At 35.8% G+C, this 20328-nt stretch overlaps 2 protein-coding genes across 2 annotated transcripts in view; one reads left to right on the top strand and one right to left on the bottom strand.

Annotated features, from left to right (window-relative positions):
• Positions 1-1148: 1148 nt before the first annotated feature.
• LOC117326092 (actin, cytoplasmic 1-like) lies at positions 1149-8848 on the top strand. Its single transcript, XM_033882711.1, has 2 exons — positions 1149-1402; positions 6781-8848. Exons 1-2 carry the CDS (start codon positions 1280-1282, stop codon positions 7783-7785), a joined length of 1128 nt encoding a protein of 375 aa, XP_033738602.1. The 5' UTR covers positions 1149-1279; the 3' UTR covers positions 7786-8848.
• A 3484-nt stretch (positions 8849-12332) lies between these two features.
• Positions 12333-20328, bottom strand: part of LOC117326087 (eukaryotic translation initiation factor 3 subunit B-like) — a 28844-nt gene continuing 20848 nt past the window's right edge. Inside the window, exons 11-18 of the mRNA XM_033882697.1 lie at positions 19228-19300; positions 18653-18775; positions 17111-17189; positions 16522-16660; positions 15941-16066; positions 14484-14561; positions 13265-13373; positions 12333-12972 (exon numbers count right to left, since the gene is read on the bottom strand). Coding sequence (XP_033738588.1) covers positions 12881-12972; positions 13265-13373; positions 14484-14561; positions 15941-16066; positions 16522-16660; positions 17111-17189; positions 18653-18775; positions 19228-19300 — 819 coding nt within the window. The 3' untranslated portion in view covers positions 12333-12880. The remainder of the gene's footprint in view (positions 12973-13264; positions 13374-14483; positions 14562-15940; positions 16067-16521; positions 16661-17110; positions 17190-18652; positions 18776-19227; positions 19301-20328) is intronic.

The raw sequence follows: 20328 nt of genomic DNA, 5'->3' as shown, positions 1-20328 counted from the left end.
TTTATAGTCGGTACATATTATAACAAGCCAACATTAGCTCTAATGAGCTATTAAAATCGACTCCAACACTAAAAGACATGCACAAATACAAAATAAAAATAATCTTTAATAAATAAAACATAAAAGCATACAAATGTATTTACTTGATTAAAAAAAAATGATTGTTTGGAAATATGTTTCTTTATTTTTATTTATATTTATTTATTTCTTGGAGTTATCTCTTTGATATAGCAGTACCACTTGACAATAGGGATAATAAAATATTAAAACATTAAGCATTAAGTTTATTTAGACTTATTGTAAAATCGTAAAAACAGATAATTTCAGAAAAAGATTGTTTGGAAATATATTCTTGGAGATAACACTTTAGATATAGCAGTAGCACTTTATAATATGGATATTAAGGTTAAGTTTATTTAGACTCTTACAAAACAAATCTGATGTATTGTGTGTGGGTATGTCTATGTGTTTTGTCTCTATGTGGAGCATTTGCATTGTGGTCCATACCAGCTGTTTGTCAGTGATTTGAATTGTGTGAGTGAAGTTGTTGTTCTGAAGTTAGGACATTTAAGATTTTAGGTACTTCTGACCGAATAGAGTGCTTGCCATATTTTGTTGTCCTAACATGTGGTATATCTGCAGCGTTGTGTTATCTGAATGTGTATGCTTTTTCTGTGATATTGATTAAGTCATGTAGGTATGTTGGTGTTTGCTTGTTTGTGATTTTGTAGACTTCTATTGCAAAATTCCTGAGTCTCCTTATTCTGAGTGATGGTAATTTTGAACGAGCTAGTAAATTGTCGTAAGTATCTTCCTGTGTGTCGTATATGAATCTGAGTGTCCTTTCTTGAATTTGTGTGTGTTGGTTGCTCCGCAGAAGTGCCATGTGAGTGAACAGAAGTTGAAGTTTGAAAGGATAAAAGAGTGATATATTGTGAGTTTGCCTAGTCTGTTTAGGTATTTGCCAATGCGTTTTAGTGTTTTAAGTGTAGTGATCATTATAATAAGTTTTCTCTAAATGATTCGATATGATTATTGGCAAATATCAGTAAGTCCTCTACATAGGTAGTGTTATTTTCTCGTTTTTAGTGTTTTAAAATCTTCAACATGTGTTAGGCCTTAGTGAATTGCCATATTTGGTCACAGTTATTGATCGAGAGCGCGCGACTACCAAATATGGTAACATCCGGGACATGCACTGACAAGCGGAAATTGACGCCCGCCAGACATTTAACGATTGATAAAAGGAATCTTTGAACATCAACGACTTAAAAGCATAATGGATGACGACGTTGCAGCAGTTGTCATTGATAATGGTTCGGGAATGTGCAAGGCGGGTTTTGCTGGTGACGATGCTCCAAGGGCTGTATTTCCCTCTATAGTTGGGCGACCAAGACATCAGGTATGCTTTGGCCTGAAGGAAAGGGCATGTTAAAAAAAGTAACGTTTCTAATGCAATGCTTAATGTGTTACAAAGTATTTGTATATTGTGGTGTCAGAGCAAGTGAAGTGATTGACATTTTTAACGTAACAAACCGTTCGCCCCACCAATGGTCCCAGATGCAATGGTCCATGCTGAACAACGTCGATCATATGATGGATATTGGAAAATAACACTAGACTCGACAGTAGGCCTATTAAATTCAACCATTTTTACTCTGTATGATCACAGGGGCATGTCTAGTCTCATATTAAAAAATAGCCAGAAATACCTATAAAGACAAGGGAAGTATCCGATCGCCATTGAAATTCTTACCTATTTTTTTCAAACTTGCTTTTTTCCGTACAAAATCTCAACCTACCTAGACTACATAATCCTACTACCGATCTCTAGGCTACAGAAGACTTCAATTATTATTTCAAAATCAAAATTTAATTTCTTCTTTAACTTGAAACTTGAAGTCTTCTACTCAAACCCAGGAATTCCCCATAAGGTTAATGATATGGATGCCACCACTACCAGTAAACAAAATCTGGGGTCCTAGGTTGAGATAACGTTAGATGTTTTACAGTACAACTTAAGAATAGCCCATGGTTTAGCTCTCGATGGCATTTTGCTAAAAATGTATTGAGTTCTAATGGAGTGATTCCAAATGCTAGATCACATTCACAAAAATCGGTTAAATAAAATAATTTTCCTACCTACTGACCCTACCAAATTCTCAATTTGTAACCCTAAGCACATATATATTTTTATTTTGCCTTATTAGGTAATTCCTTACCATTCACTTGACAGTTCCAAGTGGTCATTAAAAACACTACTCCAGTTTAGTAGCTAGCAACTAAGGAATTTATAGGCTACATCAAAGACCTGGGGCCGGTTGTTCGAACGTTCATTAAAAGATAATAAAAGATAATGATGAATTAAACCTTCATTAAACCTTTATTAAATGTCATGACGTCATTGGCAAAATTATGACGTTGCACAAACGTTCATTAACGCTAATCAATGACTAGCGGCTCATTAAAGCTTAATTAAATCACCGATATTTAAAGATAGTTGGGGGCATCATTAAACCATCATTACTGAAAATGAATATCATGTTTGATGTACTTAGAAGACGGCGCAGTTAGCTATCCCATCGAGACTTTTCCGTGTTATACTGAAAACCAAGTCCGAGCCAGATACCAGTTTTACCGAGAAAAGATCGTTTTTTACAGTAGATTTAGTAAGAGATAAACTGGAGAGACCTATGAAAAGGAATAAAATATAGGAATAACACTAAAGTGGTAAATCTGCTTTACTTGTATATTCAGTAAGGGAATATATGTGTGTTTCCTTTCATTACTTCTATGTACTGAAAAATAGTTATGATGTGACATTAGTGCAGATCAATGCAAGAGACACGAATATAAATTACAATCGGTACTTCAGTATGGTAAATAGATATAACGGAATGAATATTGTTTCCAGTGTTATTCGGTTTGAGTCATGATAGGACAGGGATGGACCATCAAAACATGATGGGTACCGTTTCAACAATTAGGCCCCGCATATTTCAAAGTGCAAAACTGCCTCTATTTCGTAATTGCTTAGTTGTAATGGTTATTTGTCCCACGTAAAAATTTCCATTAGAAATTAAAACAAATAAATTGTTATGTGCATACATGGAATGTTGTATACATGTTTTAAAATATGATACATTTATGATTTTGTGACGCATGGAATTATGTTTAAAATTGCACGTGGTATAGACACCTCCTGATAAAAACGTAGAATTTATTCTAAGTCATTATAACCCTCTGTCATGTAAACATGAAAACGCAAAGACCAGCCTGAGTTATAGTGGAAAGGCAGGTAACCTGTATGAATATGTGGAATGTCATTCTCTCTCCGGATAAAACATTCAAGACGTTTATCCAGACATTGATTAAGACCATGATGTACATTCTGATTTGTAACGTGTCGTGGAAAACGTCACTATCAAGCACATGACGGTATTTTGCACATAGCTTCATTTCACAATTCACATACCGTATTTGACCTAATAAGGGCACCCCTACCTTTTTTCAAGGAAATTAATCTTTGACTGAGTGTCAAAATGGTGTTCAAAAGTAATAATTCGTGTGAAATGTTTTGCTACTTTATGTGTTCATTTTTCTTCAGCAAATTAAGTAACTGGAACACAAGTTTTCGCCACATTTTGTCTATTCCTACAGATGAAATGTCAGTGCAAAGAGCACCCAAAACTAAACACACATGCAAATAATAACTTACCATCTTTATTTGAAGATAAAGTAAAAGACTTAATTCTTGTTGATAAATAACTTTTGTTCAGAACAGAAAGCTAGTAAAAGACATTGTAAATCAATTATTAGGTCAAAGAAAACGATGTCTGATATGATCTGGAAAATCACCTGTGTCTATAAATAGAACACAAAAGAGTTCCATTTGAACATAAATGGTGGAACACACGTTCTCTGGTCTAAAGATCAGCTAGCATGGTTTACAAGTTTACAGGAATATTCAAGTGATGTTTAAGCTTATTATATGATAATGAATAGATATCTTCATCTGGAATATTTTTATGACTGAATATTTTACCGTTTCCACAGCCTTGGGTATTCTGCTATAAGGTATAGTCTGTTTCATAAAACTTCAGAATAACTGATCTTAATAAGGGCACCACCACTGTCAATTACCCGCGCCCTGCGCCCTTATTAGGTCAAATAAGGTACATTTCTAAAAATTATAATTATGTGAATTTATATCTGGGATCCGCGATAGTATTCTCCAAAACAGAAAGATACATTTACAAAATGTAGCAACATAATAGTATGACATTTGGAAAGTACAACCACTAGCTAGTATCAGCTATCTGTGTTTTTTTTCTTTCTGGAACACTGGTCCAACTCAGAATGAGCCGACTTTTTTCAATCGACATGGATACCATTCCATCAGTTACATAAGGCAATATGTGAAGATGTAGGTTTACAGACCAAACATAATCTCTTGTAACACTGAATGAAATTATGTTTTTAAAAATATTTTCTTGTCAATGAGGCTAGCTGACAATATTATTTTGTAAAATTGGAAATCATTAAGAAATTAAATGATATCTAAACAGAATAATCTTAATCTAGGGTGGTCGGGTGGCATAGTGGATATCGCATTCGTTTTTCTACAAGGCCAACCGGAGTTTGATTCCCCGATCGGACATGAAAAGGTAAATAGGGCTACCTGCCCTTCCCGACCAGGTACTTTCCCCCTGTATGCTCCAGTCTCCTCCCACATAAAACACCACCGTGATTCCATCTGGGCCAACAAGAGTGGTTAAATCTGTTTCGCTATAGTTGTAAAATAACTAAAGCTTAAATAACCTAATTTTCCTATGTCCATTAAAGCTTGTATCATTAAAACATTACACGAACATATCATCATTGATTTACAAAAAAATTCACGAACATGGTCGCAAGATGTCTTAGTCATTTTTTTCCAATTGCCATCTTTGCAATCGTGGATGTTTACTTGTCTCCATGATGTTTACGAGGGTTGCATTATGGGAAGAGCGAATCCCAAGTTAATGATGGTTTTATTGTTGATCCGTCATTAAGTCTTCATTAAACCTCAATTTGTTAATGATCCCTTAAATGACCTTTCCAACAACACATTTTTAATGATTCATTAACTAATCTATCATTAGATATTTAATGATTCATTAACTAATCTATCATTAGATATTTAATGAATCATTAAGGCTTGATGATGCTTAATGATGGTTTAATTTAATGAACGTTCGAACAACCGGCCCTTGGCCTCCACCCCAAATCTGTTAAACATAAAATCCTCCCCGTTTATACATGTATGTGTACAGTTGCGATCCAGGTATTCATATCATCTCTTAGACCAAAATTTGGTTGAAATCCCAATATATATCACAGGATCAGGATTTTAACGAATGAGTTGTCAGATGATAACCTCATCCTGGACAACCAAGTTGAAATTAGTTTTTTAAAAGTAGGCCCATGGAAAGTTGCAGTGTTTGATACAGGATTTTCAGTTAGGAGGGGGAGGGGGTTTGTTTTGGTGAAATCACTAAAAAACAGATATGAAAATAAATATTTAAGGATCCCGTTTTCACTTTCTAGCAAACAACTAAAAAATCCCAACAAGGCAATCTGGCCCATCATATTCAAACACATGCATGGTGTCCTTGGAAATTACATTTTTATTTTCCATTAACCTCATACAGATCAAAAAATTTTAAAATCAATACCATGTAGCAGACATCTTTTTTAATGCACATTATCTATCATGCCCTTTTCAAAAATTCAAAAATGATTAGGCATTTGGCCATATCAAGAAAATTTGTTAACCAGTACTTGTTGGTGATGGTCCTTTTAGGTAGTTCAATTGGCTGGTTATTTTATGATGGGTTTTGGGTTGTTGGAGAGGTCTAGAGACTAACCAAAACTGACATTTCTTAGATTATATATGTATAGTTTACTTCTTTTTCATACAATACAATAGTTTAGTATAAAGATATTTTTACTACACTGAAATGACTGAAGACATTTTTACCAGACATGATGTCACACAGTTTGGCACACACTATCGATACAACCCAAGAACAAAATATAGTTCCAAGCAACTAAAGTAAAAAAAAAAAAAAATTGGTAGGAGTACTAAGAATTTTAACAAATGATACTGACTAAAGAATTCAAATATTCAACCATTGTCATCGTCAAGTATAACTTGTTTGTCAAGACCAGTTCAGCTGTTCTGGATTATGAGCCTTTAGATAGAATTAATCAATAGTGAAATGATACCATTATCCATCATAAAGTCAACTCACCTTGGCAGATGAAATGACTTTTGACTTGAAGTTATTTCACCTTCAAATTCTACAATGGTAAGGATGAATGATTAGATAATTTCTGTTTGGCCCCTCTACAATGCAGGATTTTGTGTGGAAGTTCCCCAATATTATTGCCATAGAACACTGCACATGATTTATATATACCAATAATATGTGGAATATTAGTGCAGTACACCGCAGTTACAAAATTACCAGACATGTCCAGTAAAATTGTATTTGGTCTTCATAAAAAAATCTACCAATTGTTTTTTAGTTCATCAGTTTTAATTGTTATCAATCAATGAGCAATTGTTAAATGCGTGACTTGTTCTGAAAATCAGCTTGGTAGTTGTCACGAACATGCGCGACTTGTTCTGAAAATCAGCTTGGTAGTTGTCACGAAAATTTTTTTGTTTGGTCTGGTGTCAGTACCTATTATAAAACAAAAATATCTAAAATAATTATTACTTTTGTCTTTCAGGGTGTCATGGTTGGTATGGGACAGAAAGACAGCTATGTCGGTGATGAGGCCCAGAGCAAAAGGGGTATTCTCACTCTTAAATATCCTATTGAGCATGGAATTGTCACAAACTGGGATGACATGGAGAAGATCTGGCACAACACCTACTACAATGAACTGCGCGTGGCTCCCGAGGAACACCCCTCTCTTCTCACAGAGGCACCGCTTAATCCCAAGGCCAACAGAGAGAAGATGACTCAGATAATGTTTGAAACCTTCAATGCACCTGCCATGTATGTTGGTATCCAAGCTGTACTCTCGCTGTATGCCTCTGGTCGTACAACAGGTATCGTGCTGGATTCTGGCGATGGAGTGTCCCACACGGTCCCCATTTACGAGGGTTATGCACTTCCTCATGCTATTCTACGACTTGATTTGGCTGGACGAGACCTTACAGATTATCTCATGAAAATTCTCACAGAGAGAGGGTATTCCTTCACAACTTCTGCAGAAAGAGAAATTGTAAGAGACATCAAGGAGAAACTCTGTTATGTTGCCTTGGATTTTGAACAGGAAATGGCCACAGCTGCCTCCTCCTCTTCTCTGGAGAAAAGTTACGAGTTACCAGATGGGCAAGTCATAACAATAGGCAATGAACGTTTCCGCTGTCCTGAATCCATGTATCAACCATCATTCCTTGGAATGGAAGCATGTGGTATCCATGAGACCACTTACAATGCAATTATGAAGTGTGATGTGGACATCAGAAAAGATCTGTATGCCAATACAGTTTTGTCTGGAGGATCAACAATGTATCCTGGAATCGCAGACAGGATGCAGAAAGAAATCACTGCTCTTGCTCCCAGCACCATGAAGGTTAAGATCATAGCTCCACCTGAACGGAAATACTCTGTATGGATTGGTGGATCAATCCTGTCTTCACTGTCCACTTTCCAGCAGATGTGGATCAGCAAGGCAGAATATGATGAGAACGGTCCTAGTGTTGTACATAGGAAGTGCTTCTGAGTTATACGATTTGAAATTCTTCCACTTGTAAAGACAATTTTGGACTTCATTGTATGAAATCGGTTGATTTGACTGAACCACTTACAGACAGTTGATAACTTGAACCCATTTATTATTATTTTTTTCATTTTAATCTGCATGCCATTGCTTTTCAAGAGATCTTGCTTCAATTGAAATATAAAAATTCTATTGTTGACTTGCATGAGTATTAAATCATCATAAATCAAATCCAACATTTCCGTTTATTACAAAGTGTTTCACTTGACTTTGTGAGGAGCCCTGTTATTGAATTTAGCTGATTTTCTGCAATAAATGCTTTGAAATGTACATTATAAAAACAGAGTTTGAATTAAAAGAAATTCATCTTCATTCACATATTTTCGTTTTACTCCAGATATCAGCACGATGTTAACCAAAGGAAAAGTTAAGCTTTGGTAATATTTTTGTATTTCAAAATATATAACATTGAAGAAAACCATGCAAAATACATGGCTGTTACAAATAATCAAAAAAAGTGTTGAATTAAGGAATACAACTTTGCCCTACCCACTTGCCATGAACCTTTACATATTTCTAGTGGAAAATGATTGGCAATACAAATTCCCTCGCACAGACAATCACTACAATAAGTCAATAGTGACCTCAGTTAGTTGCGACCTCAGGTGGTTTAAACACAAACTTGCACAAAAGACATGAGGTTGAGTAAGTGTATAAAGTTTCGAGACGGTAATCGTGTAATGAAGTCATGCAGTGAGGATATCAAATTATTTATAGTAACAGTGACCTATCCCAGTATCCACATATCCATTCACTTCAAGGAGATTAGCTGTTCCAGAAACGCCAACATACATATTAAAGATGTTTATTTGCAGCAAGTTTCATTCATATCCAATTGAAGCATTTATAGGCAATTTGAACAGTTGGCTGAGTATATAATCCGATGAATCAAAAACCCAGAATAATAAATCTGTAACTACCTTGTCCTTTTTAAACTATTGATTCTTTACAATTTGTTGCTAATGATGAATTTTTAGTTTTTATCTATCTTTTATTATTATTATCATTATCTTTTATGTGGTGTAAACAAAAGGGTAAATTTTGAATTGCACAATTGATATACAGTAGGCATATTGTAAACTAAACTTTATTTTTGAAGCCTGGCTAACTAGGACTCTTTCCTAGCTGTGCGAAATTGAACATAATGATATTGCCAACTGTTAGATGGGATGTCCTGAAAAATGTGATGTTTGGCACTAGCTTGAACAGCAAATTTCAAAACACTCGTTCACCTAGACTGGAGCTTAAGAAGTGAAGACTTGAATGAATTAATTCAAGTAAATTTCTAAGTTGAATTAAGTCAATTGATGTGGAGCACAAATCCAATAGAACCATGGGTCTTTAGGATATTCAGAACTTACATTTGACCTTGAAAGAGGGTCAAGGTTATTTATCTGAAAAAAATGGGCTTTAACGGTCACCGGAGTTTTGGCAGATCGGATTCCTGTGACCTTGAATTTGAGGTCAAAGAGTTCACCCCAGCATGCTACAGGCCAAACAAAGCTAAGTGTGTTGGTTCTTGAAAAAACATTTAAAAGATTCTACCATATTTGAGTCTGGTGGCTTGAATGATGGTCGAGATAATTTATTTGAACAACCTGGGGGTTGAGGGGTGGGCCAGAAGGGGTCAATTTGCCTAAATTGATATAAACAGCTTCTTCTCTGAAACTAAGTAATGGATATCGCTCATATTTGCCTGGTAGCATCCCCTTGGGGTAGAGATTAAAAATTGTACAATTGGTGGGGCTGAGCCAAAAGGAATCAATTTGGCTAAATTGACATTTTTAGATTACGATAAAACCAATGTTCATGTACCCATATAAAATGCTTATGATATATTGACATAGCAATACCAGTGACAAATATACTTAAGCATAGTTCTTGTTTCATATCTCATGAAACCAGGTGAGCAATACAGGTCCTCTGGGCCTCTTGTTTTAGTTTTATACGCCTGTCAAATTTGACAGGAGTATTATGGTAGAGTGTTGTAAGTCCATCAAACTTTACCTTTCATTTTTTGACTGATCTCTTTGAAATTTGGAAGATATTATGACCCTGATAATAAGTTGTCTCCTTTAAAGAAGAATTCTGATTCGACAGTTTTTACAAAAGTAATTGCCCTTTATATCAGTATTCTACTTGTCCAGTGATCTCTTTAAATTTTCTAGCCAATGTTTTGGAACTTGGTAGGCTTTATAAGCATATGTTGGTGTTTCCTCGAAAAAAAAAATTGATTCAATGATTTTCAAACAGTTACTGCCGTTTGTCCATTTAGTATTGGACTTTTGTCGGGAGATTTCTTCCTATATTTTTGGACTTTGAAATTTAGAAAGCATTAGTCATAATATAAAGTATTGTTTCCTTCAAAAAAATCTTATTCTACTATTTTTTCAAAAGTAATTGCTGTCAATTTCTGCTGTTGAATACTTGAGTACCTGTTTTCCTTGGACTGTTAGAAAATTAAATAAAAGTCAGATATTATGCCAGATATCCACTCCTAATAAGATTTAACATACCTGTGACCTTCATCCCAGCATGTTACTGGCCCAATAGATTGGTCTTAATATGAAGCTCACAGCATACCAAATTTCATTAATATCCATTCATATTCACTCAAGTTATGCTCAGAAGATCAAATGATAACAAAACTGTAAAGAACAATAACTTTGTTACGGTTGAATCGGTTCCATCAAACTCGTCCAAATATTATCGTGGCGGAAACAAAATGCCATTAAAGGATATCGTCATACCCCATATCAAACTAGAGCTGTCACCGAGGGGGTGACAAGTATACCCCCCGCTTTTACATGATTGGTTTGGATACTTTATGAAGCTGCCTATTTATGGTACTAAAACCAAATCAAACATGTTCTGTTTGGGTAAGAACTAAGTGAATGCATAGCCGAACAAAATTTTGCTCGTTTTTAAAGAAAAAGGGCCATAACCCTATTAGAACTGGTAATTCGGCAAAATCTTTGCATAGAGCTAAACCTCATAGGGTCCTCTAACTACATACCAAATTTTAGTAAAATCCATTGAAAACAAAGCAAATGCAGTCGGACAAGCTAGTAACCATTTTTTACATAAAGGGGGCTAACTCTGTAAAAAGGATTTTTTCGGAAGAAGCTGTTACTGGAGACACAACTTTTATGCTATTCTTCAACTCTGTATAAAGTTTCAAGAAAATCCATCAAAAACTAAGTGAATGCATAGCCGGACAAAATTATGACACATTTTGTATGAAAAAGGGGCATAACTCTGTTAAAAAGGGTTAAAGTGGCATAATTTGTTTAAAAGGACTACTTGGGGAAATCACAACACCATATGGTCTTTAAACTATACACAAATTTTGTGAAAACTGAGGAAATGCATAACTGGACAAAACTAGCTAACCGGGTCCTTATACACAAGCTTTGACATCATATAAATGTAATAAACAGCTGACAATTAATAATAATACGTTAACTTACGTAATCAGCCTTGCATCATAATGCATAATGACCATTTAAGTCTTTCGAAATCGTCCATGGTAACTACAAAACTTTAATGTGGTATAGGTTTTGCACATCTAAGAATATATAAGGGTAATTGTCATTAAGGTTTTTTGAAATCGAAGCAGTAGTTTAGGATGAGTACTGGTACATCGTTGCGTCTACAAACTCGCCCAAAAAAATAAGTTTTGTGCCCTGGTTACCATTATTACCAAAAAATTACGACGTGATTTATATTACGCACATCTGCAATGTATAAGGATTATTGTCATGAAGTTTCGTTGAAATCAGATAAGTAGTTTAGGAGAAGTAGCCGGTACATCGTTGCGTCACACTTGCCCAAAAAACTAAGTTTTGTGCCCTGGTTACCATGTTAACCAAAAAATTACGACATGATATAGATAACGCACACCTACAATGTATAAGGGTTATTGTCATGAAGTTTCGTTGAAATCGGATAAGTAGTTTAGGAGGAGTAGCCGGTACATCGTTGCATCTACAAACTCGCCCAAAAAACTAAGTTTTGTGCCCTGGTTACCATGGTAACCAAAAAATTACGACGTGATATAGATTACGCACATCTACAATGTATAAGGATTATTGTCATGAAGTTTCGTTGAAATCGGATCAGTAGTTTAGGAGGAGTAGCCGGTACATCGTTGTGTCTACGGACGGACAGACAACCTGATTCCAGTATACCCCCCCCCCCCCCCCCCCCCCCCTAACTTCGTTGCGGGGGGTATAATGATCTTTCAGTCCTATTAAAGACTGATCTTTTCTTCACTTTTTTTCCCTCTTCCTCTGAATCATTTGATAACATGGGGAACCTACATATTAAGTCTGTAAACACACTGTCGGAAAATCCGTAAACATAAAATCTGGAACCAATTTATTTATTTTAGTTTTAACAAATATGAGGCCTGCAGCACAGCTAATGTGTAATAAGCAAATATGCAGATCGGTCAAAGATGGACGTATCTAAATAAAAGATCAAAGCACTTTTTAAATATCACAAAGAAAATTTTATTTGATTTACAAATTCCCCTTGGTTTCCCCTGGATAGACTGGTGCACATGAATGCACACCCGTGAAAAACAAAACAGACTAACAAAGTATAGCGCTATCCTGTAAGCAACAGGGAACTGTCCTGAATAATGGCCAAATAGTACAGACAGAGATAAGAAGCTGTAGCTACACAATGGTTGAAGGACTATGTAACACAGCAGCACTATGACACAATGAACCTGCTGACAGGTCATGCAATAACTTAATAATTCATTCATGGTATTTATATAGCTACTTTTTGAGGGAAAATTACTGTTGTCTTCCTCAGAGTTAATCTCTCCAACTATGAATTGGTAGTTCATTGTAACAGGAGATATTTATTGTCCACTGTAGTTAACAGTAATGCATGAAATTGCAAGCTTGCCCTCTAGTCAGAATCAGTTTTCAAGATGGCTGCTGGTGGTAAATATATGAGACTGAGTCTGTCTAGAGTCACGCCCTTCGGTGATGTATGCTGGTGGCTAGTGGATACAGCCAACTGTCTACTCGTCAATGATGGTCTCCTCGACAGATAACAAAAATTCAACTGTCTCTTCATCGTATTCCTCACCATAGCACTCATCTGAATCAATGCCTGAAATGAAAATGGTGCACAAAATTGAAACATCAGTCCATTGAAGTATTATTGGCATTTGTTTCCAAAAATTCACTGCTTTTAATTAAGAAGTTTTAATATTCATGCATTGACTCAAGTAACTGCAGCATGGAAAAGTCAATTGATGTCTAAAAAGCAAGCAATGTATTTCTGGTAAGATGTACTTTAATTAGTGTGAAAGTATTATTATGGAATTAACATCATTAGCATCTTAATAATATCTTACACAATTTTATTATAGGATAGCAAGTTTCAGAAAAGTTCTCTTTACCGTTACGCAGCTCTATCCTCCTGTCTCTCATCTCTTCATACTCCTCTGTTTTATTGTCACGGAATCTCTCATATTCTGCCATCAATGCACGGCGTTTCTCTAGCAGTTCCTACAATGTAAATTACAATTTTCCCACTTTCATTCGCTAGCAGTTTTCTTTTTTCTTCTTTTACAAACATCCCCCAAACAATAAGCCCAATTGGCCAGTATCGCTCTATAATGTAATGTAATGTAACTTGAAGTTGATCTAGGTCATTTGGATGCAATACTGATTTAATACTACTTCAAATATAAAGGAAAGCTAGAAAAAAAAAAAAGGAAAAAAATAACAATACCCCCCCCCCCCCCCCAAAAAAAAAAGAACTGAAAATAACATTTATGCATCGTCGTTAACATAATAAACAAGGGAGCTTTTCTTACGGTGCCGCTGAGGGAACGAATATTATTTTGACTGTTAGAGGAAAACCCACACAGGGGGAAGCTAACGTGCCACCAGGGGGGAAACAACAAACCCAACAGACATCATCCCCTGCCTGCCGCCAGCACGGCTCGAACCCACTTTCTAGGGGAGAGTGGTCTTAAGCTCACAAATGACTGCACTGACGACTGTCAGCACATTAGTGATCATGGCTACCGAGGGACCATAGGTTTATTCATTGAAATGAATTTTGTAGTCCTTCATCCCAGCATACTTCTGGCCCAATATCTCTAGATCACGTGGTTATTGAGAAGAATTTATTGAAAGGGAAAAGTTGACACTTGACAGACAATTTGATGTTTGCTGCACAACAGCATAACCTCACTCACCCTTCAGACAGGTGAGCAAAAAAATATATATTCCTTTTAAAACTCCCATCGATAGTTCAGATTAATAAATCTGTCAATTCCCCTCCCTACAGATCAAAAGTTACTTTTTACACTTCTTATATGAACAATGCAGCAATTGCACTTTTTTACTTTCAGAAATACAACAGATGAGGAAATGTATTAGTTATTTCAGTAAAATATCTATCCCAGTAGAGGAATCCAGAATTACAGAAATTGTATGCATAGTGGGCACAAGATAAAATGTGGCTCTGAAATCATTCTTTCAATGTATTTTATTGCAATAGTATTTTATATCTGTTGGATATTTATTCAAATCACAAGAAAACCAACAGCTATCATCATCAGTGGAGTCAATCAAAATACAATGACAAAAAGACAATGAATAACTTACAGTTGAAACGTTGGATTGTCGAAGTCTGTCAATCATCTCAAACTGCTCGGTGTACTTCTTCATGTTTTTCTTGATGGCCTGAAGGAAAAGTAATTACACAGTGAATATGCAACACAGTTAGACTTCAGGAGCTTGAGTTTGGACAGGTACGCACATGAGACAGACTCAATTTCCACATCATAAGCTGAAGAAAATATTTTGAAAAGTATCACAAATAGTACATGATCTGACCGCCAAGAACACTAAAATAAGCTACAGTAAAACTCACTTGTGTCGAACACGGTTGAATCGAATACATCGGATGAGTCGAACGTTTCGTTCGGTCCCGATTTTTTCCCTTCTTTATCTTAGTAAATTAAGCACGGATGACTCGAACACTGTTGAATCGAATACTGCGGTTGTGTCGAATATATTTTGTGGTCCCTCCCTTCTAAACTATACCAAAATTTCCATTTTTGTGTCGAACATCGAGGTGTCATGCTGTCTCAGGTAAAATTTGCTGGCCTCGTCTGATTGACCGAGTGTGACCGATCACCCGTAACGGTGTAAACAGAGCCTATTATTAGTTTCCGGCTGTCGGTTACGCATCATCCCATTGTTTATACAGGTGCTCAGGTGAAGTAAAACGTTCAGGTATACATAACTAAGAATAAAATGTGCACGTTTTAGTCTACAAACCAATATGTGTTCTGTTTACTGTTTTGATGCACAAGGCCGCCGAAAAAAATAAGGAAAAAATAAACGATAAATTACATATCTTCCATCGAAAAATGCAAAGAAAAATACCTGTCTGTCATTGATTTATCTATATATGCCTAAATTCTGAATACGACGATGCAATAGTAACAATGATATGCGGGATGTTTTTACTCTGTTCAAAAGATTGTGGCAATGCATGATTATGCAGCCGATAAAACACTGACCGCGGCCTTCACCTTTGATACAAAATCAGCACGCGTACGGTCGATCAATTTTCCCGGACTGTTTATTGTTTAATATTGTTAAATTGGAGAACAATATAAACGGATTTAAAGATAAATAATATGAGTACAATATATACATTTATATTCTTATAATATATGCAACGTTTTCATAGAATATTATGCTGTCATTTGCGACTCCCGTGTGTAAATCGTGTGTCTATGTCAAAGACTATTTTACGCATGAACTTTGTTTTTATCTGTAACTGTGCACAATATTGTTTATTAGATAAAGGAATAATTGTTATCATGTACAATTAATTAATTTCTTTGTTATTATGTATTGCTTATTTTCGACTATGTTATCATGCAAGCACTTGTTCTGCATACAACCGATGATAGTCGGGTTTTGTCTCCGTATACAAACACGGATAAGTCGAACCATCGGATAAGTCGAATATTTTGCTTGGTCCCGTCGACTTCGACTTATCCGAGTTTTACTGTATATCAAATGAGAACATTAAAACAACATCCCACCTTTACAGAATCACTGGATAAAAGTGAAGAAGGCCTAGGTCTCCATAGCAATTGACAGAACCTGTCTAATGGCTGCTTCTGTAACAAACGGCCTTGGAACGACCAGATCCAAAAAGCATTGTCAACCTGCAAAACAGAAAATTTAAATGTTTTGACAACAAAATTTCCAAAGGTAACAAAAATAACATTACTGAGCAGCAAGCAGAAACAATTTCAGCACAGCAACATTTCTTAGTTAAAACCTTTTTGCAAAGAAAAGTGTAAATTGGGAAATCATATTTTTTTGTAATTCTGCAACTGATTTAAGTAGCAACATAACTGACAAAACTACACTACAACTTGTACACCAATCATTTACCAACTCCACAAAATTGTTCATTTTAAAATGGATTCATTGTGTAAGATGTAAATGTTATCTACTGTCAATTCGACAAATATGCTGCATACCAGTTACATGCAAACTATATTGCTTTACTATTAAATCTACTCTGAACCAATATTTTTGTCCAGAGTGCTGTTAGAACATTAACAACCTAGTCTTCAACTCATAAGTGCGAGAAAAAAACTTGCTGGTGGTATACCTTGTGTCCCCACCAGCTGACAGCAGACACTACATATCGACCTGTGGGGTCCCACTCCACGTCTGTTGCCATAAAGTGTTCCGTCTGAGCCATTACGGTCACATCAGATGCATCCACAAACTCCAACACTCCATTCATACTGTCAAGCAGAAGAAGAAATCAATGTAAAGATCTACCCTGGTGCATGTAAATCTTTTGGGGTTCAATACTCGGTGCCGTGAGTAGGTTTTCAAAATTTAAACATCATATAAACTACAATTCCTACAATTCTGACCTGGCAGAGACAAATGTGAAAGTCACATACACTATAGGGGGTTTACCAGAGTTCTGTTATGATGATTAAAAAATATACTGGTTTTTGAGGTTATTTTCTGCAGATATCTTTTTCAGCCACTATTAAGGACTGAAACAATTTTAATGTGAAAGGATTAACTTTAATATTTGAGATCTGCATGCCATGATAATTTCAGGATTCCACAGAACAAACGTGCAAGAATTCAATTACTTGAGATCTACATGAAAATTTGGTAACAAAAAGTAAAATATCTTAGCCCAAGAATAATACCAGTGACCTAACAAGTGTACTTACTTGCGCAAACCAGCTAAGACTATGAACTGGCCTGATGGACTCCAGAACAAGTGGTTGGCTGTTCGTCTCTCCAAGGTTTCTACAGTAGAATACATAGACATAGACATTCTTCAGGAAAAATTCCTTGGTGTACAAATCTTATAGTATCATTTAAACATGATTTGATCAATTCAAATTCACAGTTCAGTGTTCTCAGTGTAAATATTATAACGTGCACATTCCACAGTCTATTCTCTAGAATCAACCATTCTCAATTGATAGTCGATAGACAGGACAGCACAGCACATAGGTATAACTTCAAGCCATTCCAGAATTATCTGTGTGGGAGGGATGAAGGCACTTATATTAGAATTTAATGGGTGGTGGGGTAACTCCCTCCTTGTCTAGCATTCCTTAGGCCAAATAAAATTAATTTCTTGTTTCTCAGGCCGCCCGCATCCAATATGAACCCCCCGCACCACTCACTTTTTATTGAAATCAAAAAAATAAAAACGTCCGCGGCGAAAAATAAATTCCGGAAAAAAATCCCGACGTTGGTTGCCGCAATATCCGGAACTTGCCCGATCCGTGTTTTAGAATCTCCTAAATCAGATCATTGAAACGTTTGTTTATCTTTTAGAAGCTTGATTTTTCGATTGCACATGGTAGCAATGATTTCCATTCAAATATCTTTTTCTGGCAGTGTTATTTTACCCTGGACAATCATATCGAATTATAGCGACACTTGTTCGTTTGGCGAACTTTACAAGGGTCTGCGCGATGGATCGCTTGGTCCCGACGACTGGTCGTTTCCGCCAAAATTCACGGATCATGATGTGTCAGCCGCGATCGGCAAACGGAAAGCTGATGTTTTTGATAAAGTAATGATCGATGTCTTTGAAGGTAAACGAAGCAACAAAACTGTTTGGACATTATGTAAGAACCAAATCTTAAAACATAGGGAGTTCCTGATCACTTGTGTACATCTGGTGAACATTGAACATAAAATTGTATTTCAATTGTTTTTCAATTTAAATTGCAAGTTTAATACCAGAAAATAAAGACAATAGTTTAAAATTAAGATTTCTTTATTCATTTTATGCATTTAACATTTGACACAATTTCAAATCACATGATTTATGTATATGTATCATTATGTGACTGAGAGAAAAAAATTAAAAAAAAGTCCCTCCCTCATCACATTTTTAGGTAGTAAAAAAAAAAAAAAAAGCCTCCCTCCCTCATCCTTTTTTGGAAAAATGTGCCTGAGAAACAAGACATTAATTTTGTTTGGCCTTATACTTAATATGCTTTGATATTTAATGTGTTGGTGGGGTCTCTGAAGAAGAAGTGCCTTCCATTCCTACATCATGAATTATTTTGGAACAGCCATCATATACTGAATACTATGAAGAAATACATCTGAATGAAAATACTGAAATGTACTGCATCAACATCAGTTATGTTACTACAGAAAATATGTCGTGTCTAATATGTCATCACAGGTTATGATCAAGCTTAACTAGGGCAATGTACCCTACACTGACAATTTGTTCTACTTACTCAATAGTTCCACCTTCCCATGTGTACGTATCACATAGAATGACACAGATATCCTGGAACTTTCACCGTGGATGAATGCAAATTTATTTCCAGTAGGCTCCCAAGCAAAAGCCATCACATTTTCTGTAAAAAAGTTATGCATCAATATTATATATTCTAACAATATTACTGCATGTTAAAACACAACCCCAACTGGATAAGATACATTTACACTACTCCTGCCAATCCATTGTATAACAGCGACATTAGAACTGATGTTTTCATGTATTACAACACAGTATTCCTATACAAGTACCTGAATAGAAGTCATAGAAGAAATAGATAGGAACTGACTTTGAAATCACAGTAGCTATCTATAAAATTGGAAACTTTGAATCTGTTTCATGCCTGTTTCAACAACACAAATTAGAAGAAATACAGTGTAAATACATAGTCCTAGTCACAGGTTCTGTTTTCACAATGACAAGAGGGCTTTGACTGATCTTTTTGTATAATGGTAAGACATAAGCTTTGATATAATTCTGTTTTCCAGGCCAGTATTACATGAGAATTGAAAAAAATTGAATGAGACCTACCTTTCACTTCTATTTTGTCCACTGGAATCTGTTTTTCTCGGATTCGGAACAATTCAAAGTTGTAATACATACCCTGTGTAAGATAATAATGAGTTCCTTAATGCACGTATACATAAACCGTGAACAAGTTGTCATCGAAGAAAACTTAACTTCAGGCAAAAATATCTTTCGTTGACAGCTGATATTTATTTTACTGTCAAGATGCAATTCCTAAAGATTCTGATAAAAGGATGATGAGCCTCAACAAGAACAAGAGATCCCAGAGGGATCTTGGCGCCCACCATTGAATGATCTTTATAGGTTCCATGTCAGATGGATCTTTTCCCTACTTTTCCCTTCCTCTAAGTCTTACTAATCTGTGTAAATTCAGAAACAGCCCTCAGGTACTTTTCAAACAAGGGGAACCTATATATAAAATTTAAGATTTAGCGATAATGGCTGTCTGTCGGCCATGTTGTTTTCGGATTGGTCCCAAAATGCAACACCAGGGATCAAGGGGAACCTATATATGAAATTTGAGAAAGATCCCTTCAGTACCTTCTGTAAAATAGCGATAACAAACTTCAATTGTCAAAATCCAAGATGGCTGCCTGTCAGCCAGGTTGTTTTCTGACTGGTCTCAAAATGCAATATGCATAACTAGGCACAGAGGGCAACCTACAAATGAAATTTCAGAAAGATCCCTTCAGCAATTTCTGATAAATAGCTATAACAAACTTCCATTGTCAAAATCCAAGGTGGCTGCCTGTCGGCCATGTTGTTTTCCGATTGGTCTCAAAATGCAATATGCATAACTAGGCATCGAGGGGAACCTACATATGAAATTTGAGAAAGATCCCTTCATTGCTTTCTCAGAAATAGCGATAACAAACTTCAATTGTCAAAATCCAAGATGGCTGCCTGTCGCCCATGTTGTTTTCCGATTGGTCTCAAAATGCGATATGCATAACTAGGCATCGAGGGGAACCTACATATGAAATTTGAGAAAGATCCCTTCATTGCTTTCTCAGAAATAGCGATAACAAACTTCAATTGTCAAAATCCAAGATGGCTGCCTGTCGGCCATGTTGTTTTCCAATAGGTCTCAAAATGCGATATGCA

This window comes from Pecten maximus, chromosome 1 (genome assembly GCF_902652985.1).
Source record: "Pecten maximus chromosome 1, xPecMax1.1, whole genome shotgun sequence".
Lineage (NCBI taxonomy): Eukaryota > Metazoa > Mollusca > Bivalvia > Pectinida > Pectinidae > Pecten > Pecten maximus.
The sequence above is the reverse complement of the archived record's forward strand: the minus strand, read 5'-3'. Positions and strand labels throughout refer to the sequence as shown.